This window comes from Sphaeramia orbicularis, chromosome 22 (assembly GCF_902148855.1).
Source record: "Sphaeramia orbicularis chromosome 22, fSphaOr1.1, whole genome shotgun sequence".
NCBI classification, from domain to species: Eukaryota; Metazoa; Chordata; class Actinopteri; order Kurtiformes; family Apogonidae; genus Sphaeramia; species Sphaeramia orbicularis.
The window spans coordinates 43,645,551-43,670,026 of NC_043978.1; the positions used below are offsets into that span (position 1 = coordinate 43,645,551).

General features: G+C 38.3%; 2 protein-coding genes across 4 annotated transcripts in view; one reads left to right on the forward strand and one right to left on the reverse strand.

The window, feature by feature from the left end:
- Positions 1-522: 522 nt before the first annotated feature.
- daam2 (dishevelled associated activator of morphogenesis 2) overlaps positions 523-24,476 on the reverse strand; it is a 135,531-nt gene continuing 111,577 nt past the window's right edge. For all 3 annotated transcript variants that reach the window (XM_030127317.1, XM_030127315.1, XM_030127320.1), the window contains one exon: positions 523-1,962. In XM_030127317.1, the coding sequence (XP_029983177.1) occupies positions 1,750-1,962 (213 nt within the window). In that variant the 3' untranslated portion in view covers positions 523-1,749. The remainder of the gene's footprint in view (positions 1,963-24,476) is intronic.
- Positions 12,464-19,896, forward strand: LOC115413829 (uncharacterized). Its single transcript, XM_030126942.1, has 5 exons — positions 12,464-13,235; positions 13,423-13,988; positions 14,579-15,173; positions 17,657-18,222; positions 18,806-19,896. The coding sequence occupies exons 2-5, from the start codon at positions 13,430-13,432 to the stop codon at positions 19,405-19,407; spliced, it is 2,322 nt and encodes a 773-aa protein (XP_029982802.1). The 5' UTR covers positions 12,464-13,235; positions 13,423-13,429; the 3' UTR covers positions 19,408-19,896.

The window sequence follows — 24,476 nt, forward strand, 5'->3', positions numbered from 1 at the left end:
TCTTTCTGCATGTAAACCAACATTTGGGAAACCTGAAGGAAAAATCCAAGTCTATTCTGTTGGTGTTCTGTTAATCTAAAGTGTTACAGAAACTTAAAAGCACACATTAAGCCATGAAGTGCTACGTTGTACCCTGGTATTGTATCAGCAGATGCATCAACGCTGACTGAAATAAATACTCACAGAAACGCTATAATCTTAGTTACAGCAAGATCAAGCACTAGTTTATCTTGAGGTCAAGGTTAGAGTCGGTAAGTAGGGCCCAGCCTCGACACGGGCTGACGGCACCGAGACCAAATGTTTTAGCACCAGTGGAACAGACCCCTGTATCAATCAAATGAACAACAGAAATTCTGAGGAGGAGACTCATGAAAAGCCCCGATGGAGAGCGTTTAAGGATCTGACTAGCAAAATATAAAAACCATTAATTCGTATATGGCATTCCTTCATTATCTTCATTCAAACTACAGCTAATTAAAAACAACGGAGTGGATGTTTTCCAGAGGACAAGGTCAGGTTTACGTTGCGTGAGGAGGTTTAAGTAAAGTTTCTCAGGAAAAAAAAGCTACAGTGCAAAGGTGTGAAAAGGACAAGCAGTTACCTTTTTACATAAAGCGCAAAATGTATAGAAATTCACTTCAACAGCAATGTGAACTTGCAACACCAACAAATAATGCATTGCGTGTACAAAACCCAAAAAAATGCCATGAAAACATAGAAAAACCTCTACATCTTTGCAATTAGCTTGTCTGCATCTATATATCTATATATATATCTATCTATATATATATATATATGTATTTATATATTTATATATATATATACTGTATAAACGCCTAATTGCAGTATGTTTTGTATTAATACATTTACATTTGTTTTCTTTTAGCTTTGGCACTAGTTGATGCCAGAACAATGCTGAATCATTGGTGAGTGGAGGTGATGCTCGACCCTTGTGGCACCGTTCTCTCCCTGTGTCAGGTGGATTCGAGCCCAGACGGTGGTTTGAGGGATTCTCTGAAAAATGTACCCTGGGAATGCTGTGTGCTGGAGGAGGCCACTGGGATGACTCCTAACACCGTTTTGTTTTTCTAATCTTTCTCTTCCTTTCAGTGGCCTGCAAAGCATTCTGGGAGTGTTGATGCAGTGGAAGTTCATATCCATCTGTTCTGTGTCTTTTCTTAGGGACATCTGAGGCAACCCTGACTGTGATGAGATCCATTTTTTCCACTTCTTCTTCTTCTTCTCTGATATTTTGATCTGCCCTGGACTCTGTCATTGCTCTTCTTTCTGTGCTTTTGGCCCTTGTGTCTATGTACAGTATGACTGATTAATCCCAATGTCCGTGATCAGCCCACTCCAGGGGTTATGGGAAAATATAGCAGTGAGAGGTGATGATGGGAAACTCGAGCAGTGTTGAAAGAATATGGTCAAAAGACATGGGATAATTTGTCACAGTGGTCCGTCCATCTGTCCATCAGTCCCAGCCGTCCTGCATCCAGCTCAGGAGAAAACAGTTCGCGACAACATCCGGGACAAACAGCTTCATGAGACCAATCAGAGGAGAATTTGCATCCTTCAAACGGCGTGGCTGTCCACACACATCCAGTCCAGTCGTTATTTATTTACTGTACATCTTTTAATGTCACTGACGGCCTGGTCACAGATCAAGGACCTGGACTAAAGGTGTTAAGAGATCACCACAGCGAAGTTTAGGTGCCTACAGTTTTTCTGTTCTTTTTCCTTCTGTGTCTAGTAGTTGACCTTAGTGACGGCTCGTTCACGGCCTCCACCCTCCACCAGCTGAGGGACGGAGCGCTTGTGGTTACGCTTGAACTTGTTCAGGTCCTTGTCGAAGACCTCACCGGAACGCAACGCTGACACCAGGTCATCGAACTCCCCGCTGACCTTGTCTGATGCACCGCACTTCTTGGACCGTCGTTCCCGCTCCCTCTGCTCCTTGAGCTGGAGAGAGAGAAGAAGTCAGGTGACTGAGTAAACACAGCAGAAATTTGAGCTTTACACCATGTTCACACTACTGTGGATATATTTTCTTCTCCTCCAAACATGAGCAGTATTTTAAGTCACAAAAACAGACATTTTTATAAATGCTGGGTAGAGGTTTATAAAAACTTTGGTTTATGTGCATCATAGATGTACTGTAGCACTGGATCAGATGTAAAGGAAATTTACTGGAATGTATTACAAACCACACCAGAATTTTTCCTAAATTAAATTATGTTTACTGAAAAAGCAGATGAAATATGAATAAACATGGACAGATTGACACCAGAACAAACTCATTGTCTGTTTTTCCTTGTAGTCTTCATAATGTAGGTTAAAACACCTTTTTCTTTTCTTTTCAGAGTGGAAGGAGGCTCATGCCTAGATCTTATATTGGTGCGATGAAAAAGGAAGTCCCTGAAGAAGACAACAGACCTGTCATCAGACACTGAGGACTTTTTTTTTTTTTTTACTTCTTTTTAATTAGATTTCACGTGTGTAGTCATACGGTGCATTGTAACAAATCATTATATCACAGAAATATGAGTGTGTGTGTGTGTGTGTGTGTGTGTGTATATATATATATATATATATATATATATATATATATATATATATATACACACTCACATCTCAGTCTTAATGGGGGTAGTAGTCCATGGTTGTTTCAAGTCCAAGTCCACAGGGACCAGAATATTCAGGAGAGATCAACATCAGCCATTAAAACACAACATGGTAGAACCTTGACATTCTTTCAGAATCTGAGATAGAACAAAATAGAAATCCACAACAGCAACAACAATAAAAAGCAACAACACTTACATCAAATTAAAATGTGACTTAATGTGGGTCCCGCTGTTCATAAATATTTCTCTTTTCATTTGTAACACTGCAGTGGTATATTCCATGTTGTACACATCCTGAATTCTATCCCTCCATTGGACTATTGTGGGGGGTTGTGGCTTTAACCAGGAGGTTGTTATTACTTTGTTTGCAATCAATAAAAGTATCCTAAGCAGTTTTGTTAGACTGTTTTCCTGAAGATCCTCAGGTATTATGCCCAGTATAAAATGTGATGGTTTCATTGGTAGGTCTATGGACAAACATCCTTTTATTTCTCTTTGAATATTTTTCCAATATTCTGATAATTTTGGACAATCCCAAAATATATGTGTATGGTCTCCTACCAAGCCACAACCCCTCCAACACAAAGATGAGGTATTGCTCCATCTCGATGTTATACGAAGCGTCCTGAAGTATCTCATTTTTAGCTTCCATCCGTATTCCCTCCAATTAGGACTATTTGTTGTCTTATGTCCCTGTTCAAATGAAGTTTCCCATTGTTCATCAGAAATTATGTTCATCTCTAGTTCCCATTTCTCTTTAATATCTAAATTATTCTCTCCCATATCCTCATTTATTATCTTATATAAATATGATATAAATTTTTTCTTCACTGTTCCATCTATTGTTGAAATTAAAAAGTGTTCTATTTTAGATGGTAGAGAGCAGAGCTTTTCCCGTTCTGGATGTCTGTTTAAGTAGTCTCGTATTTGTAAGAACCTGAAAAAGTCCTGGTTTGATAAATCATATTTTTCTTTAAGTTGTTCAAATGATTTTAATATAGTTCCTTCAAATAACTGGTCTAAGACTTCTAAACCCTTTTCTTTCCATCTTTCAAAGCCCTTATCAAGTTTTGATGGGAGAAATTCTGGATTGTTGGCTATTTTCATGGCCCTGGATATAGTCTTAGGTAGTTGTAATTTTTTCCTAACAGTAAACCATACCTTCAAAGTATTTTTAACCCATATATTTGAAAACTTCTTTATCCTACCAGTATCTAAGTTAAGAAATGGGATGGAGTTCAATGGAACATCTGAGCATTCAGACTGTTCCATTCCTACCCAAATAGTATCCTTTTCTTGTAGTATCCAGGAGACCATGGGTCTTAATTGGGCAGCCCAATAATATATTTTCATGTTAGGCAAACTCAGGCCTCCATTGATTTTTGTGCACAATAGTCTTCTAAGTTTAAGTCTTGGGGGTTTACTTTGCCATATGAATTTTGAGAACCATTTATCTATGGTGGTGAAAGTAGCGGAGGAGACATAGATAGGTAAAGACTGGAAAAGAAAGAGCAGTCTGGGCAGAATATTCGTTCTTATGGTTTCTATTCTTCCGATTAAAGAAAGTGGTAACATTTCCCATCTTATAAGATCTGCTTTTATACTATTCATCAACTTTCCATAATTGTTTTTAAACAATTCTGATAGGTCTGCCGTTAAAATTATCCCCAGGTATCTGAATTTTTGTGACCAGCGAAAATTAAAACTTCCTGTTAATTGAATAGGCCATTGTCCTTTAAGCATCATAGCTTCCGATTTTGTTTGATTGATCTGATAACCAGAAAGTTCACCATACTCTTTCAGAGTATCCATTAAGGCAGGAACAGATGTAATTGGTTCACTTATGTAAGTCAAGATGTCATCTGCATATAGGGATATTTTATGTTCTGTATTCCCCATATCCCTTATGCCTTTTATTTTGTTATTTTGTCTTATATATGTTGCTGAGGGTTCAGTATTAATGGCAAAAAGCAGAGGACTAAGACAATCTCCTTGCCTCACCCCTCGCTTCAATTCAAAGAAATCAGAACAGCATCCATTTACTCTGACCCTTGCTTTTGGTTTTTTATAAATAATTTTAACCCAATTTATAAATTTTTGATGAAATCCCATTGCAGACAGCGTCTTATACAGAAACTCCCAATTCACAGTATTGAATGCCTTCTGTGCATCAAAACTTATGAGCATTGATGTCTGTTTATTTTTCTTCGCATAGTTAATAATATTCAAGGTTCTCCTTATATTATTAGCACTCTGTCTGCATGGGATGAACCCTGGTTGGTCTGGCTTAATTAATAATCCAATATATACTTGAACTCTTCGTGCTAAAATACTTGTCAACAGTTTTTGGTCATTACATAGCAAACTAATGGGTCTATATCCTTCACAGAATGTTACAGTGATCCCTTATTTTTCACGGTTAATGGGGGCCGGCGCCCCCCGCGAAAATCGAAAATCCGCGAACTGGAGCCGGAGCCCCCCGAGCCTATCCTAGAATTCTCTCTCTCTCTCTCGCTCTCTCTCTCTCGCTCTCTCTCTCTCTTTTAACATTTTTATATAAAATAACACTTACATTAGACTCCAGCAGCTCCTTCCTTGACTGACGATGAGGCCCATGATGATGATGATGATGATGATGATGATGATGATGATGATGATGATGAAACACCTGTGCACTTCAATGAAGACGATGAAGATGACACAATGCACAGGTGTCAAGGGAGCCTTATAGCTCTTCTAGGGGCGCCTCGTCGTCAGATGTTACTTGAGGCGCTGGATCGTCGAGTAATGCAGCTTCTTCGGATGGAGTTGGCGAAGCAGCGGCAGACGGGGAGGCTGGCGGGGGAGCTGAAGGTTCGGCTGATGGCTTCCGAGGGACAAGGAACATGGTGATGGGGAGCTGTTGCCGTTGCTTCTTCTTTTCGGCGAAGATGCTTTTATACAGGGCCATGACACCCTCTATCCTGTTGCCGAATTCAACAGCCCACACCATGTTGTCGTCTATTTCCTTGGCCGTACGTTTCACTGGCAGCTGCGGCCTCTCGTCTGCTGTGGGGTGGATTTTCGCGGAATTTCCGCGATTTTTTCTTGATTTTTTATTTTTTGATGAATATTTCTGAAAAATCCGCGAATAACTAAAACCGCGGAACTTAAAGCGCGAATTGGCAAGGGATCACTGTAGTTCCTTCCCTTCCTTATGAATTACAGATATGATAGCCTGTGACCAAGTTTCAGGAGGGTTGTCCCTAGAAAGAGCGTATCTAAATACCCTTGTTAATACTGGTGCTAGGTCATTAATAAAGCATTTGTAAAATTCTCCGGGAAGTCCATCTACTCCTGGGGATTTATTATTTTTCAGTCTTTTTATTGCATCTCTTATTTCAGATTCTGTGATGGGTGAAACCATTTGTGATGATGCCTCTTTCGTTAATGTGGGTAATTTTAATTTTTTAAGGAAGATGTTGGTGTTATCAGTTGTTGATTGTAATCTAGGTTCTCTGTATAAATTTTTGTAAAATGTTGCAAATGCCTCTGCTATTTCTTTGGGGTGTGATACTGTTTTAGTACTTGTTGGATGGACTATTTTGGCGACAGTTCGGTCAGCTTGAGCTTTGCGGAGTTGAAAAGCTAGGAGACGACTAGCCCTGTTTCCCCTCTCATAATATCTTTGTTTAATGAATCTTAAAGCTCCTTCTGCTTTGAGTGATAAAAGTTTATCTAAAGCTTTTCTTGCTTCCTTGAGTTCAGTAATAATCATATCATTTGATCTTGTATCTTTGTGTTGTGTCTCCAAAAGTTTTATTTTGTTTTCTAGATTCAGCTGGTCCTCCAGTCGCTTTCTCTTCAGTTGTGATGATATCTGTATGATTTTTCCTCTTATGACCGCTTTTGCTCCCTCCCATAAGACTGTAGGATTAACTTCTCCATTATCATTTATTTTAAAATATTCTTTTAAGACTTGTCTCAAGTCATCTACAGTTTCTGTATTATTCAGTAGTGAGACATTCAGTTTCCAATACTTAAAGAATGAATGCGTTCCTAAATCTATTTGTAATATGGCTGGAGCATGGTCACTTAAGGTTATAGGTTCAATATGGCAATCGATTACTTTATAAATATATTGTAGAGGTAGACAGAAAAAATCGATTCTAGAGTAGCTATTATGAACATTAGAGAAGAAACTGAAATCTTTCCCTTTAGGGTTTTTAGCTCTCCATGGATCTACAAGTCCCAATTCAGAAATGAAATTATTTAACATGTGTGTTTTAGGACTTGGGGGTCCCTTTTCCATTGGGGTCCTATCCATCTTTCCATCTTGTACTGCATTAAAGTCTCCTCCTACTATTAACATACCTTTTGCATTATCTGCTATTACATTCCCCAGTTCTTTAAAAAAAGTTGGATCGCGTTCCTTTGGAGCATAAACATTCAAAATTGAGATATCAGATTCCCCACTCTTCCTATTACCATAACAAATCTTCCTAATTTGTCCTGTACCACCTTTTCTGCACTAAAAGCCACAGTTCTGTTTATTAAAATTGCAACCCCTTTTTTCTTTCCATTGGAAGCACTACTAGTTTGACCCATTCTCTTCTTAGTTTTAGATGTTCATTTTGATTTGAGTGAGTCTTTTGTAACAGAGCAATAGAACAATGCATTTTTTTCAACTGGTTTGCTATATATTCTTTTTTTTTTTCGTTTTATAGGATGATTTAAACCATGGACATTGTAACTGACTATAGTCAATTTATCCATTTGGACAGCTGTACCCCTTCATACATCCTTTAAAGATAATCCTGAAAACATATAATGCACTTCATATGACCACACAATTGCACCCTTTACATGTAGCATCGAACATTGTAGAGAACAGAGATGAAAATAAGAACATTCATCAAACAGGAAGAAAGAACTGACTTCCAAAAACCCGACTGATTTAAAACCCATCAGTCTCACCAAGGACAGAGTTGTTGACAGTCTCTCCGGGTGTGCACACAGTGCGAGTGGCTAAACGTAAGTCGGATGTCTTTACAATAGCCCGTAAACAGTAAATTTACCAAAATAATAAACTTAAAGCAGAAAATATCACAACAAAAGGAAAAAAGTAAGGAGAACTCAGTTGAGGAGAGTCTATTTTTCCAATATATTTCCCTGTAGCTTTCTATGGACAAACTAGCCAAAACATATCAATAGTGCTTTACAATTGTCTATGTATTAAGTGACATTTCACCGAAGTTTACTCACGGTATTAAATGAGTCCACAGTCATTCTTCATTGTAGAAAAACCCCTTCAGATCCGCGTTGGTCATCATGCCCCGTCTGTTTGAAGTCTCAGTCCAGTTATTCCGTGAAAGTTTGGTGAGCAGTGTCTCCCGTTCATCCACTTCAACGTGGACACCCAAACCCTCCAGTGTTTCGGCTGCATCTGCGAGGAATGTGAAGGTCTTTACTCCGGATTCCAGGTGAAGTTTCAGCTTGGCTGGAAATGGCGATTGTGCTTTTATGTTCTTCTCTTTCAGTCGCTTTATTACGTCTCTCACTTGCTTGCGTTTCCTCTTGATATCCACTGTATAGTCCTGGTCGAAAAAAAATTTCTGCTCTTTATATGTCGTTCCTCCGCGGTGTTTCCATGCTTCCTGGAACACCCTGTCTTTGGTTCGGTAATCCAGAAACCGAACGATGATGGACCTGGGTGGACTCTCTGGATTTTTCGGCTTCATAGTTAAGGAGCGGTGTACTCTCGCTATGTTTAGGTTCAAGTCTCCTGGTAATGTAAGTGATGTTCGGATAAGGTCACTAATGAAATCTATCATGTTACTGTTGTTTTCTTCTGTCTTCTTTTACTCCGTAAATGCGTAAATTGTTCCTTCTTGCTCTGGATTCAAGGTCCTCACATTTCGCGGATATGCCAGCATCTGATGAGGTAAATAACGTAGGGCTCTTTCACTTCGTTGTGACTTTTCCTCCTGGCTCTGCTTCTGACACTAAAGCACATTTTAAAAATGCTCATAATTCTCAGCACAAATCTTCTATTTTGCAAAGCCTTGGTGTCAGTTTCATTCATGTAGTGCTGAATCCTGGAGCATCTCAGAGCACCTTTCATACTCAACAGGCCTACACCATACTCTTCATTGTAGCCCTGGCACGTGCAGCAGGGGGCCGGGGGGGGGGCTTGAGCCCCTGCCGCTTTGATCTTCTGCCTGCAAGTGCCCTTTTTATTCTTTTTTTTTTTTTTTTTTTTTGTGCAAAAAACTCCATGACTAAAATTTCCGTGACTAAAATTTTGATCAATGATAATAAATGTTAAGAGTGGTTTAATTTGGCTGTCACTGGACCTGGTCATGGTGTCCTTTCATCTCTGTCACACGGCGCGCGCGCACACACACACACACACACACACACACACACACACACACGTCATGCCGTCTGGAGAATCAACGAGGAGGAGGGAAGCGCCGCGATAAGGTACGTGACAGTGCACCCCGCTATCTGCCCAAAACATTCACTGGTCGCTTTTGGTCCTGGTCCTGTTCCTCAACAACTATAGTTTTGGGGCCAAAAAGCGATGGTAAGTGAGTAAATAATTCAATATCATCGTCACGTCATGGAATGAGCTCCCAGACTAGCACACTCTAACAGCTGGGTGTCCACCTGAGTCTGAGTCCTGCTGAAGCACTCACACAGATCTGCTTCTGTTTTATTTCCATTAACTGTTGAGTTTTAGCCGCAAAATTGTAACACATGGTAATAGTCCTCACTTGCTGAAACAGTCACTTTTTCTTCAGCTTTCTCTGTTTTTGCATAATACCTTTAAGTTTACTCTGAGTTTTAATGAACATCTACATGATCAGTAAATTAAGTATAGGGTAAAGTAAGTGATTTACACTGAAAAATGCAAAACACAGAGGTTTTTATTATAATAAATGGTGATATATCACATAAGAAACGTTAAAAAGAGAGAAAAAAATCATTTAGAAGCTGCCATAAAAGTACCACTGGGTCTTAATGGGTTAAAATGTGCTGAAGTAATTAAATTCTGCTAAACTGATATAAAATTGCATAAAAAGAAAACACATCCAAGTCTTCTTCTCATCCAATACCTAAATCTGGCCCTTTTGGTGTACAAGAGTCATAAAACTCATGTAAAATCCCCCGACTCTTTCATCAGTGCCAACACTTTGACATTTCTGCTTTTGTTTCAGAAACCGCTGGATCGATTATCGTAATATCCGTGTTCGCCTCAAACATCTTGAGTGAATCTTATTTGAAATAACCACAAACCTCCACAAATATTCCCATCAACCTGGTCAATATTAAATGATACAGCTATAAATACTACAATATAAACTTTATTATCATGTAATGTTAAATGGTTTGGCTTGGGTTAACACTTCCTCTACATGATTTCTTAACTGTAGACCTAAATATCATCATAAATATGTCCTATAATGAAAAGAAACTAAATATTCAATGTTTCACTGTAAAACCAGGTGTAAAATGAAGGTATTTCTAGTTATTAACATTCATCGTCATGCTTTTATACATAATTTAACATCTGTTTTGAAGAATTTATCTTGGACTTGCACTGGAAAAATCCAAATCTTACAAAGTGTATTATTCTCATTTACTAGTCAAAATATCTCATCACACTTAAAATAAGACATAATCACCTACAGAGTAACTTGTAAGGGAGATAAAAGAACTTATTTTTAGACAATAGATCTAGAAAATCTTATTTCAAGAAATCTTTCCGAGATAATTTTCACTTGTTCCATTGGCAGATTTTTTTGGTGAATTGAGCAAAAAAAAAAAAAAATCTTGAATTAAGCAAAAAATATCTGCCAGTGGAACAAGTGAAAATTATCTTACTAAGATTTCTTGAAATAAGATTTTCCAGATCTATTGTCTAAAACCAAGTTCTTATATCTCACTGAAAAGTTACTCTTTAGGTGATTTTGTCTTATTTTAAGTGTGATGAGATATTTGGACTAGGAATGAGAAAAATACACCTGGTAAGGTGTAGATTTTTGCAGGGTATTAACACACAAAAACTTCTACACATTACATCTGTATTTACACTTCTATAGGAACTGAATATCAAAAGAAACTTATCACATATTCTATGTGATGCCATTTCACACCATTTTATTAAATATGAAAACAAATTCTTTCTTGTTCTTAACAAAACATTGAATTAACAAACAAAATACAACAAACAACAAAAGAGTGGATGGGTATCCAGAGGAGAATGTAAAATATGACAAAGGGTAGTTCAACAAAGTTCACATTTAGAAACAAACATTATTAATCCACAGCACGTCAAAGATCTCAATCCCATTGAACATCTGTGGGATATTCTTGGTAGATCCGTGTATGCTCGGCGTCCAGCACCTGGCAACCGCCAGATGTTCATCCAGGCCCTTCAGGAAGAGTGGGACAACATCCCCCCCAGATAGGATCAGGAGGTGAATCCAGAGTATGTGCAGAAGGTGCACAGCCTGTGTTAGGGCCCAGGGAGGACACACCCAGTATTGAGGACATGGATCTGGACCATTTGGTCAATCTTTGACTTGCTGTGGATTAATAATGTTGCTTGCTGCTAAATGTGAACTTTTTAATTGGTGGTTATTCGTTTTCATGTGCCCTTTTGGAAGTTTGAGCCCCTGCCCCTTTATAGCTCTCTGCACGGCCCTGTATAGAGATAAACAATCACACTCACACCTATGGGCAATTTAGATTAACTTATCAAACACAAGTGCTATCCACTGCACCACTGTGTCACCCATGCTCTAAACATATGTACTGTTAAGTTGGTAAATGAGTTACTTTAAACTTTAGAAGGCTTATAGATATTTATCATATTTGGTCTTAGTTAAACTGTCTGCCTTATATACAGCTGAAACCTCCTCAGAATTAGATTATATGGTTATTTTCAGAATGGTTAGTTGTACAGTTGTAACCTCACTGTGAGATAAATTATCCCGTATTGCCATTGATTTGAACAAATGCATAAAATGAATGTGGTCTTGCTGACTTTGGTCAGCTTTCTTAGAATAACTGTCTTACAGAAGGTTGAAAATCACCCCCCCCCCCCCCCCGGAATGAAATACTGCAATACTGGCATGACTCTAAGGATTCAGGAAATGTATAATTTGCCCATATTGTTTGTATTTTGGATCTCTGATGCTTCCTGATGCCGCAGGATTAAAAAAAAAAAAAAAAAAAAAAAAAAAAAAAAAAAGATCTTGTTAGAACCGGTAGTACGAGGTCTGGACCCAAATGCACAACCCACAGACAAAAATACAGTTAAGTGGTGTTTATTAAACACGGACAGGATAAACAGTTCAGACAAAGGGGTCTTGAGTGAATCCTCGAAGGATTGTTTGCGTGGATTCATAACGGCGTCCGAATCTAAAAGAGAAAGCTCATTGCCCGGGTCGGGAGCACACGAGGGGAACCTGACTAGGAGAAAGCAGAGGAGCGTCAGGGGACAGACCAGGTCATACACAGGGAGTCTAGCAATCAGGCACCGGTACAAAAGGGAAAAGGCAAAAACACAAACCATGAATCCGGGCAAAAAGGGTCGAACACCAGAGTGGCAGATCAGGCTGAAGTACAGGGAGGGAGGGAGGGAGGGAGGGAGGCAGGCAGGCAGGCAGGCAGGCTGAGAAGAACACTGGTTGGTAAACACACCACGAGGGAGGAATACAAACTAGCACAGGACAGGTGAAAACACAGGGCTTATATACACAGAAGGGAGGGAAGACAATGAGACACAGGTGGAACAAATCAGGGCGGGGACAGGTAATCAACACAGGTGAAACAATCAGGGAAAGGAAGCAAAGACACCAGACATGACACAAGAGGAGGACTTAACAAAATAAAACAGGAAATGACACACAAGACAGACAAAACATACAAGACTCCAGGGACTGATATGACAGATCTAGGCAGAAATTGTAGGAAAATGTGTGTGATTAAAAGTTTGAAGAGCTCCAGTGTCTACTGTATGTTTGTTAAAAGTATTGACAAAAGAGCTTGAATGAAAGCTCAGTGTCCCTTTTAACGTGATACTAAACATATTAATAAAACACACTGAAATATGTCGTTAACAAGGGTAAATACCAAGATATACACTAATGACAAAAATACATTTTTTCAGTGGGGTAGGGAAACTTTCACAGCTGATAACACTAATTTAGCTGTGACTCCAGAATGGTTATCATACCAAAATGTTGACTACAGACATGTATCCTCTCAAAAAGTATAAGTAACCTTTGCCACCTTGAGTGGTACCATCTGGTCTGGCCCATGGACTACAGTAATAACGCACATACACAGAAATAGTCGAATCCACCGTTCATATTGTATTTTTCCATCAGTTGGCCAGAGCAGGGTTTCTGTTTCACTATTACTCACACTCACTAAAAGGAAAACAACATCTGACTCCTCCCCTTCTGTTTTTCTTCATAAGTGACCAGTGCTACATGAAGCCTCCCCAGAAAGAAACATAGATGAAGGATTGAATTCATCTGACAACATTTATTCTCTGTTCTTACAGTGAAAATCAGAGAAGTGCTTCAGTCTCCAGTATCAAGAAGAACCTGAGTGAGTAGTTGTCAAACATCAGTGTTATTTTTCCATTTCTATTTTTACATCTATGTATCAGACTACAAATATATAAATTCCAGCATTCTTTTACATTCCTGTAAACAAACATTGTCACTAAGTTAAGTCCTTTTTCAGACCATATACTGGGGCAGAGGTTTTCATATGTTTTTTTCTCCTTTTCCAGGATCATCATGGGGGATCCAGCTGAGTTGGTCCGATGTGAGGAATCTGTTAAAGAAGCACTGAAAACTGGTGATGCTGCTTTGATAGCTGAAAAGGTGAAAGAATATTTGGAGAAGCATGAACAGGTTCCACTAAACATTGCTGTCACAGGAGAGACTGGTTCTGGTAAATCCTCCTTTGTTAATGCCTTTAGAGGTGTCGACAACAAAGATGAGAATGCTGCTGCTACTGGTTGTGTAGAAACCACCAAAGAGGTTAAAAGTTACAACCATCCAAAATATCCCAATGTTACATTATGGGATCTCCCTGGCATTGGAACCACCATGTTCCCAGCTGACAAGTATCTGAAACTTGTAGGATTTAAGAAGTTTGACTTCTTCATCATCATCTCAGCTGATCGCTTCAGAGAAAATGATGCAAAACTCGCTCAAGAGATTCAGAAGATGGGGAAGAAGTTCTACTTTGTTCGTACCAAGATTGACCTGGACATGAAGAATCAGGAAAGAAGTCAGAGAGACTTCAATGAGAAAAACAACCTTCATCGAATCAGAAAAAACTGCATTGAAGGTAAATTTCTTTTGTTTCTTATTAACGTAGGATCCCCATTAGTTATTATCACACTAACCAAAACTCTTCTCTCACTATTGCATCACTGCTACTGAATATAAGATCTGATCTGCACTGACCACAGTGGAGTAAACTCCATGTATGCACTATAGATTCACAACTACAGACAATGTATGTTAAATGTGAATGGATGTTTTTCATTAATATGGACTGATACACAAAGGTCCTGGGTTTGATTCCAGTGCCTTCTGGTGTGGGTCTTTCTGTGTGGAGTCAGTGTGGATTCTGTGTAGATTCTCTCTGGTTACTCCAGCTCTTCAAACAAATGCACCTTAACAGGTTAACTGGTCAATCTAATTTACCTGTAGGTGTGAATGTGACAGTGAATGGTTGTTCATCTGTATATGTCAGCACTGTGATGAAGCTGGGATTGGCGCCACCCCCCATGACCCTAACAACCATTAAGTGGTTCAGAAAATGGATGGACAGATGATTTTTATATCAGTCTCTTTATATTAACTCTTTCCAGCTCCCAGCCCCCAGCCTCCTAAAATATTCAATGTTTTACATTAAACTCTGTTTTCATACAGGTCTTGAAAAGCTTCTTATTCCATCTCCAAAGGTCTTCCTGATCTCCAACTTTGACCTCCACCTGTATGACTTTGAGCGTTTATGTAACACCTTAGAAAAGGAACTTCCTCAACACCAGCAACATGTTCTGCTCCTTGCTTTGCCCAACATCAGCCAGGAGGTCTGCAATAAGAAGAGAGAGGTTTTACAGGCCAAGATACAATACTATGCATTAATGTCTGCAGTTGGAGCTGCTGTACCACTTCCTGGCACCTCTACTGTTGTTGATGCAAGCATCATTCTGGCATTTGTCACAAAGTGTGAAGATGTATTTCATATTGATGGAGGGGAACTGCTTCTTTCTCTTGTAAAAGAACCAGTAAAGTCAGGTGGAAAACTGACTTTAGCTCTTATACTCCGTGTTTTGTCCTCATCTATACTTTCTACTTCATTAAAAGCAACAGAGGAAGGAACCAGATTCATCCCAGGAATTGGAATCCCAATAGCAATGGGTCTGTCTTCCCTAACAACGTACAATGCTCTCAAATTTTTTCTTGACAATTTCACTAAAGCTGCACAAAAGGCTAATATGAAGGCAGTGGGTTTGAGCACCTAAGTGTGATATAGAGTTAACATCACACTTTGAAATCTGTGGTGGAACAAAAATCAGCATTTAAATGTAACTGACACCATATTAACTGATTAATGTAGTTATTTGTTTTTACATCACATTTATTTCATGTGTTGAGTCAATTCATTCTGAGCATCAGGAATAAATTTAAATCTAGCTACACTTTTAGGAACATATGAGCTATAAACACCACCGTCTCATAATGATTTTTGAAATGTTGGTTTGTTGATGTTGTTGATGTTGGTTTGAGCCCACAAGTCCAGAGTGGGCAGGTAGGACTGCTCAGAGAGGGAAGAGGATTAGAAGAAATAGGCTCCAGTGAAGATAATGGTGTAGGCCTGTTCAGTATGAAAGGGGCTCTGAGATGATTCAGCACTACATGAATGAAACTGACACCAAGGCTTTGGAAACAGAAGGTTTGTGCTGAGAATTCAGAGCATTTAAACTGTGCTTTAGTGTCAGAAGCAGAGCCAGGAGCCAGTAGTGATGAGGGGATTGTTGTTGCATTGCTCGCCCTCAGTCACAGGATACACATATATTTTTTTCTTATCATCCTCATCAAACCCCTAATATCACTATGCCAAAAGTTTTTGATAGCAATGATGGAACAAACTGCAAGTAAGTTGTGATGGAAATCTTTTGTTGCAGAAGATACAAAAATAATAGTTATTAGAAAGTGCAGCAAGCTTTTTTTTTATTATTATTTTTTTATTTAATATTTTTATATATTCTTTCATTTCATTTCAAACATTTTAAAGGTTTGAAAAATGTTAACACTTATAAGAAGAAAAATATAGATTCTGTTATTGTTGTATTGTGAGGAATAATAATGTTGGAGATGTCGATGTGCACTCACTGTTGAAATAAATCCACATTGTGAAGCAACCTTTACTTGCGCTGAATGGGAAATATTTTAGAAAATACACAGAATTACAAGGCTGTGCAGAACAGTGTGTAGGCCTAACATGTAAGGTTATAATTGCATGATTTTAATAATAATTGATTGTGATCTAAAGTGGGCCAGTCTGCGGTATGAAACTCCAGGGCTGAAAATGAGTCTCAGTCCGGCCCTGTTGACAGACATATAGAGATAAACAATCACACTCACACCTTTGGGCAATTTAGATGAACTTATCAAACACAAGTGCTCTCCACTGCACCACCATGTCACCCATGCTCTAAACATAACATATGTACTGTTGGTAAATGAGTTACTTTAAACTTTAGAAGGCTTATAGATATTTATCATATTTGGTCTTAGTTAAACTGTCTGCCTTATATACAGCTGAAACCTCCTCAGAATTAGATTATATGGTTATTTTCAGAATCGTTAGTTGTACAGTTGTAACCTCACTGTGAGATAAATTATTATCCCGTATTGCCATTGATTTGAACAAATGCATAAAATGAATGTGGTCTTGCTGACTTTGGTCAGCTTTCTTAGAATAACTGTCTTATAGAAGGTTGAAAATCCCCCCCCCCCCCCCCCCCCCCCCCCCAGAATGAGATACTGCAATACTGGCATGACTCTAAGGATTCAGGAAATGTATAATTTGCCCATATTGTTTGTATTTTGGATCTCTGATGCTTCCTGATGCTGCAGGATTAAAAAAAAAGATGATTTAGGCAGAAATTGTAGGAAAAATGTGTGTGATTAAAAGTTTGAAGAGCTCCAGTGTCTACTGTATGTTTGTTAAAAGTATTGTCAAAAGAGCTTGAATGAAAGCTCAGTGTCCCTTTTAACGTGATACTAAACATATTAATAAAACACACTGAAATATGTCGTTAACAAGGGTAAATACCAAGATATGCACTAATGACAAAAATACATTTTTTCAGTGGGGGAGGGAAATTTTCACAGCTGATAACACTAATTTAGCTGTGACTCCAGAACGGTTATCATACCAAAATGTTGACTACAGACATGTATCTTCTCAAAAAGTATAAGTAACCTTTGCCACCTTGAGTGGTACCATCTGGTCTGGCCCATGGACTATTAACGCACATACACAGAAATAGTCGAACCCACTATTCACATTGTATTTTTCCATCAGTTGGCCAGAGCACGGTTTCTGTTTCACTATTACTCACACTCACTAAAAGGAAAACAACATCTGACTCCTCCCCTTCTGTTTTTCTTCATAAGTGACCAGTGCTACATGAAGCCTCTCCAGAAAGAAACATAGATGAAGGATTGAATTCATCTGACAACATTTATTCTCTGTTCTTACAGTGAAAATCAGAGAAGTGCTTCAGTCTCCAGTATCAAGAAGAACCTGAGTGAGTAGTTGTCAAACATCAGTGTTATTTTTCCATTTCTATTTTTACATCTATGTATCAGACTACAAATATATAAATTCCAGCATTCTTTTACATTCCTGTAAACAAACATTGTCACTAAGTTAAGTCCTTTTTCAGACCATATATTGGGGCAGAAGTTTTCATATGTTTTTTTCTCCTTTTCCAGTATCATCATGGGGGATCCAGCTGAGTTGGTCCGATGTGAGGAATCTGTTAAAGAAGCACTGAAAACTGGTGATGCTGCTTTGATAGCTGAAAAGGTGAAAGAATATTTGGAGAAGCATGAACAGGTTCCACTGAACATTGCTGTCACAGGAGAGACTGGTTCTGGTAAATCCTCCTTTGTTAATGCCTCTCGAAGCATCGACAACACAGATGAGAATGCTGCTCCTACTGGTTGTGTAGAAACCACCACAGAGGTTAAAAGTTACAACCATCCAAAATATCCCAATGTTACATTATGGGATCTCCCTGGCATTGGAACCACCAGGTTCACAGCTGACAAGTATCTGGAACATGTAGAATTTAAGAAGTTTGACTTCTTCATCATCATCTCAGATACTCGCTTCAGAGAAAATGATGCAAAACTCGCTCAGGAGATTCAGAAGATGGGGAAGAAGTTCTACTTTGTTCGTACCAAGATTGACCTGGACATGAAGAATGAGGAAAGAAGTCAGAGAGACTTCAATGAGAAAAACACCCTTGATCGAATCAGAAAAAACTGCATTGAAGGTACATTTCTTTAGTTTCTTATTAACATAGGATCCCCATTAGTTATTATCACACTAAGCAAAACTCTTCTCTCACTATTGCATCACTGCTACTGAATATAAGATCTGATCTGCACTGGCCACAGTCGAGTAAACTCCATGTATGCACTATAGATTCACAACTACAGACAATGTATGTTAAATGTGAATGGATGATTTTCATTAATATGGACTGATGCACAAAGGTCCTGGGTTTGATTCCAGTGCCTTCTGGTGTGGGTCTTTCTGTGTGGAGTTAGTGTGGATTCTGTGTAGATTCTCTCTGGTTACTCCAGCTCTTCAAACAAATGCACCTTAACAGGTTAACTGGTCAATCTAATTTACCAGTAGGTGTGAATTGACAGTGAATGGTTCTTCATCTGTATGTGTCAGCCCTGTGATGAAGCTGGGATTGGCTCCACCCCCCCATGACCCTAACAACCATTAAGTGGTTCAGAAAATGGATGGACAGATGATTTTTATATCAGTCTCTGTATATTAACTCTTTCCAGCTCCCAGCCTCCTAAAATATTCAATGTTTTACATTAAACTCTGTTTTCATACAGGTCTTGAAAAGCTTCTTATTCCATCTCCAAAGGTCTTCCTGATCTCCAACTTTGACCTCCACCTGTATGACTTTGAGCGCTTATGGAACACCTTAGAAAAGGAACTTCCTCAACACCAGCAACATGTTCTGCTCCTTGCTTTGCCCAACATCAGCCAGGAGATCTGCAATAAGAAGAGAAAGATTTTAAAGGCCAAGATTAAATACCTTGCATTCGCGTCTGCAGTTGGAGCTGCTGTACCAGTTCCTTTCACCTCTGTTGCTGTTGATGGAAGCATCATTCTGGCATTTGTCACAAAGTGTCAAGATGTATTTCAGATCAATGGAGTGGAACTGCTTCATTCTCTTATAAAAGAACCAGTAAAGTCAGGTGGAAAAATGACTTTTGCTCTTATACTCCGTGTTTTGTCCTCATCTGCATTTTTAACTTCATTAAAAGCAGCAGAGGAAGGAACCAGATTCATCCTGGTAGTTGGAATCCCAGTAGCAATGGGTCTGTCTTCCCTAGCAACCTACACAGCTTTCACATTTATTCTTGACAAGTTCACTGAAGCTGCACAAAAGGCTAATATGAAGGCAGTGGGTTTGAGCACCCAAGTGTGATATAGAGTTAATAACATCACACTTTGAAATCTGTGGTGGAACAAAAATCAGCATTTAAATGTAACTGACACCATATTAACTGATTAATGTAGTTATTTGTTTTTACATGACATTTATTTCATGTGTTGAGTCAATTCATTCTGAGCATCAGGAATAAGTTTAAGTCTAGCTACACTTTTAGGAAAATATGAGCTATAAACACCACCGTCTCATAATGATTTTTGAAATGTTGGTTTGTTAGTTTAAAAACACTGTCATTACTGTTAACATTATGAACTAATTAAAAAAATACCATGTATCTACTGCTTCTATCTGTCTATCAGTTTCTGTATATGATCAGTCACATTCATTGTTTTTGATTAACTCAGAATAATCTATGTTACAACAAACAAACAAACAATCAAAGTTACAACCATCCAAAATATCCCAATGTTACATTATGGGATCTCCCTGGCATTGGAACCACCAAGTTCCGAGCTGACGAGTATCTGGAACATGTAGAATTTAAGAAGTTTGACTTCTTCATCATCATCTCAGCTGATCGCTTCAGAGAAAATGATGCAAAACTCGCTCAGGAGATTCAGAAAATGGAGAAGAAGTTCTACTTTGTTCGTACCAAGATTGACCACAACATGCAAGATGAGGAAAGAAGTCAGAGAGACTTCAATGAGGAAAACACCCTTGATCGAATCAGAAAAAACTGCACTGAAGGTAAATTTCTTTAGTTTCTTATTTACGTAGGATCCCCATTAGTTATTATCACACTAACCAAAACTCTTCTCTCACTATTGCATCACTGCTACTGAATATAAGATCTGATCTGCACTGACCACAGTGGAGTAAACTCCATGTATGCACTATAGATTCACAACTACAGACAATGTATGTTAAATGTGAATGGATGTTTTTCATTCACATGAACTGATGCACAAAGGTCCTGGGTTTGATTCCAGTGCCTCCTGGTGTGGGCCTTTCTGTGTGGAGTTAGTGTGGATTCTGTGTAGATTCTCTCTGGTTACTCTGGCTCTTCAAACAAATGCGCTTTAACAGGTTAACTGGTCAATCTACTTTACCAGTAGGTGTGAATGTGACAGTGAATGGTTGTTCATCTGTATTTGTCAGCCCTGTGATGAAGCTGGGATTGGCGCCACCCTCCCATGACCCTAACAACTATTACGTGGTTCAGAAAATGGATGCACAGATGATTTTTATATCAGTCTCTGTATATTAACTCTTTCCAGCTCCCAGCCTCCTGAAATATTTAACGTTTTACATTAAACTCTGTTTTCATGCAGGTCTTGAAAAGCTTCATATTCCATCTCCAAAGGTCTTCCTGATCTCCAACTTTGAACCCCACCAGTATGGCTTTGAGCGTTTATGTCACACCTTAGAAGAGGAACTTCCTCAACACCAGCAACATGTTCTGCTTCTTGCTCTGCCCAACATCAGCCAGGAGATCTGCAATAAGAAGAGAAAGATTTTAAAGGCCAAGATAAAATACTGTGCATTAATGTCTGCAGTTGGAGCTGCTGTACCAGTTCCTGGCACCTCTGTTGCTGTTGATGGAGGCATCACTCTGAAGTTTGTCAGAAAGTGTCAAGATGTTTTTCATGTTGATGGAGTGAAACTGCTTCATTCTGTTATAAAAGAACCAGTAGAGTCAGGTAAAAAAGTGACTGTAGATCTTATACTCCGTGTATTGTCTTCATCTGTAGTTTTTACTTCATTAATTGTAGCAGAGGAAGGAACCAGATTCATCCCAATATTTGGAATCCCAATAGCAATGGCTCTGTCTTCCATAGCAACCTACACAGCTCTCACATTTTTTCTTGACAAGTTCACTGAAGCTGCACAAAAGGCTAATATGAAGGCAGTAGGTTTGGGCACCCAAGTGTGATACAGAGTTAATAACATCACACTTTGAAATCTGTGGTGGCACAAAAATCACCATTTAAATGTAACTGACGCCATAGGACAGTGTTTTTCAACCTTCGGGTCATGAACTCATGTGGGGTCGTCTGGAATTTCTAGTATTTGACCAAAATAAAAATTACGAATAAAAAATATTTTTTAATGATTCAATATATATTTAATATATGTTTTGTGTGTCAAATGTTCAATGTGGTCAGTTTCAGATGCTGCAGCTCTTTCATAATTCATAGTTTGAGTTATTGTTTGTTCAGTATTAATTGTCAGCCTTGTAAATCTAAGCTGGACTGACTGTACATATCCTGACCAAGGAAAATAAAATTTTCACTTTGGGCAGTCATCTACACCTGGCTTTACTGCCTCCGTTCATAATAATATACATTATATAGACTAAGTGTTGTCTAAAATTAATGCTTTTTTTGAACATAGTGAAGGAAACTATTACATGATCAAAAATAAATTAATTTTCGCAAAAAAGTCTGTTTCGAATGTCTGGGTTCACCAGAAATTTGTGATGTTAAAATGGGGTCACGAGCCAAAAAAGGTTAGGAACCACTGCTACAGTAACTGTTTAATATAGTTATTCACTTTTACATCACATTTATTTCATGTGTTGAGTCAATTCATTCTGTGCATCAGGAATAACTGTAAGTCTAGCTACACTTTTAGGAAAGTATGAGCTATACACACCACCATCTCACAATGAATTTACATTTTGGTTTGTTAGTTTGAAAACCCTGTCTTAACTATTAACATCATGAACTAATTTAAAAATATACCATGTATATACAGCTTCTGTTTATCTGTCTCTGTATGATTTGATCAGTCACTTTGTTCATTCTTTTTGATTAACTCAGAATAATCTATGGACAGTACCAAATACTCAATAATAATCTGAAGTTACTATTTTTTGTTCTGTTTGGTCTAATAAATGTCTGGTTAAAAAGCATCAGTGTCATTTCTTTCTTCGTCAAATCATTGAAAAAAAACAAAACAAAAAAACAACAGACCATCCATTGTCAGGGACAAAGGTTTATTGTAACCCTACAAAAGACACAGGGTGAGAAAAAATACAAAACAAAAATATTATAGAAATGAAAAAAAAAAAAAAAGGATTCTCATCTTATACAAGTCTATCCATCATACACGGACCACAGTTTATTTATTCATATTTTTAATATAACATTTTGTTGTAATGCTGTGTGTACATACAAAATATAGCAAACTAAATAAGGCAAATAAATAGAGGTACAATTTACAGGAGAATGGAACATTCCTCAATGTTTTCTTCTTTTTTTAATCTTATCTCAAACATCAAGAATGGTGTACAAAATGCTTTTTTCTTTCCAACTGTACATCTTTCTGTGGAGGATATTTTTCCAACCATAAAAATACTGACTCCTCACAATTATACAACCTCTAAAACTGGGTGCAACTTTCCTCAGGCAGTACAAATAAATGTCAGGTAACAGGTGTGTTCTGTATCGCAAGCAAATTTCTATCAAAGCTTAAAGTCAACACATCACACGGTGTGCACCCCTATTTAGGCATGCAGGTTGACCCCAAGTGCATATTTGACAGAGGCGTGGTGGTGTCGTAAACATCCCCCCTCCCTCCCTTTTTTAATACACTGAATCAGGTGACATAGACGAGTGAAAACTACAAAACTGTTCACCCGTCCTCCATGACAGCGCCACCTTGTTGTCCCCACATGTCATTACATTTCCAGCGGACCAGCCGGAGTCCCCAACCTCACTTGCCCTTCTCCTCTTTCTCCTCACACCATTTTTATTTATTTATTTTTTTATCTGCACCACTCTTTCGTTGCACCCTTCTCATTTCAGAGGGACCTACAGCCCTCACAATGGTGCTGCAAATGGAAATATGGAAATGTCCCATAATAAAAGTGCATTGAACGAGCTACTAATTTCATTCCTCTGATTTCCATCTTTATGCTCCATAATCTGCCAGTCAATGGCCAAACATGTAACCACACAAACATGTAATAATACTGACAATGCTGCCAAACCCCTTGGTAAATAGTGTCAACTACAATAAGGGTTAGACCTCTGGATTAACAGTTAAAGGGTCTGATATAGTAACTGTGATGAAGTCTAAAGACAAAGGAGCAGAGGTTAGAAAATAGAACAGCTGAAATATACATGAGATGCTGGTTAAAGAATATTCAATCATTTGTCTTTTTCTCCTTCCAACTAGTAGAGTCTGAATCTATTTGGTTTACCAGGTAAGCTCTGAACTTTCTGATTTAGGAATTCACTGATCCTCTCACGGTTCTGTCTGACGGTCTCTTTTTAAACCCATAAAGACCCAAACAGCCACCGGTGACCAAAACCATCTACTGATCTAGAATGTTTAAGAACTTCTGAAATAGACCTATTAATACATGTAAATAACTGGTGTAAAATTCAGTTTGTCATCTTTTCATGGTCATCACATATGACCCATTTGGACGTTCAGAGGCTCTGTAGTTACCGTGGAAACACTGTCATCTTCTACAACATTGATTCACCAGTAAAACCCATGGAGTTGGATCAATGACAGTGGATGGAGATACTGGGTTTATGTTCAATAAATGATAGATTTTTACTGATAATTACTTACTTTTTCTTCCGTTTTTTCTGTTTTTGATATAATAACCCTCAACTTTAATCTGAGCTTTTATGAACATCTACATGATCAGAAAATTAAATATAGAAAAATACATGATTTTCACTGAAAAAACTCAAAATACTGAGGATAATATGATAATAAATGGTGATAAATCACTTAAGTAAAGTTAAATGCAGAGGAAAAAAAACATTTTGGAACTGCCACAAAAGTAGCAGTGGGTCTTTATGGGTTAAACTCATAGAAATGTGGGTACAATGAAATGTCTGTAAAATAAGTCAAAGGTATGGAGGGAAGGATGTTCTGTCAACATGTAACAGGTTGGACTCGTCTATTAGACTTTGTGCAGAGCTGGGCTCATGTGTCACAGTGGACTGACCACGTGAAGAATACAGTATCGACCCAATGCACTGAGCTGAAAACTGACACAGGTTATGACACATGATGCCACAAGATGGAGCCCGTTAGTCATATTCTAACTGTCACATGCATCCTGCTGTTAAATGAGTTTC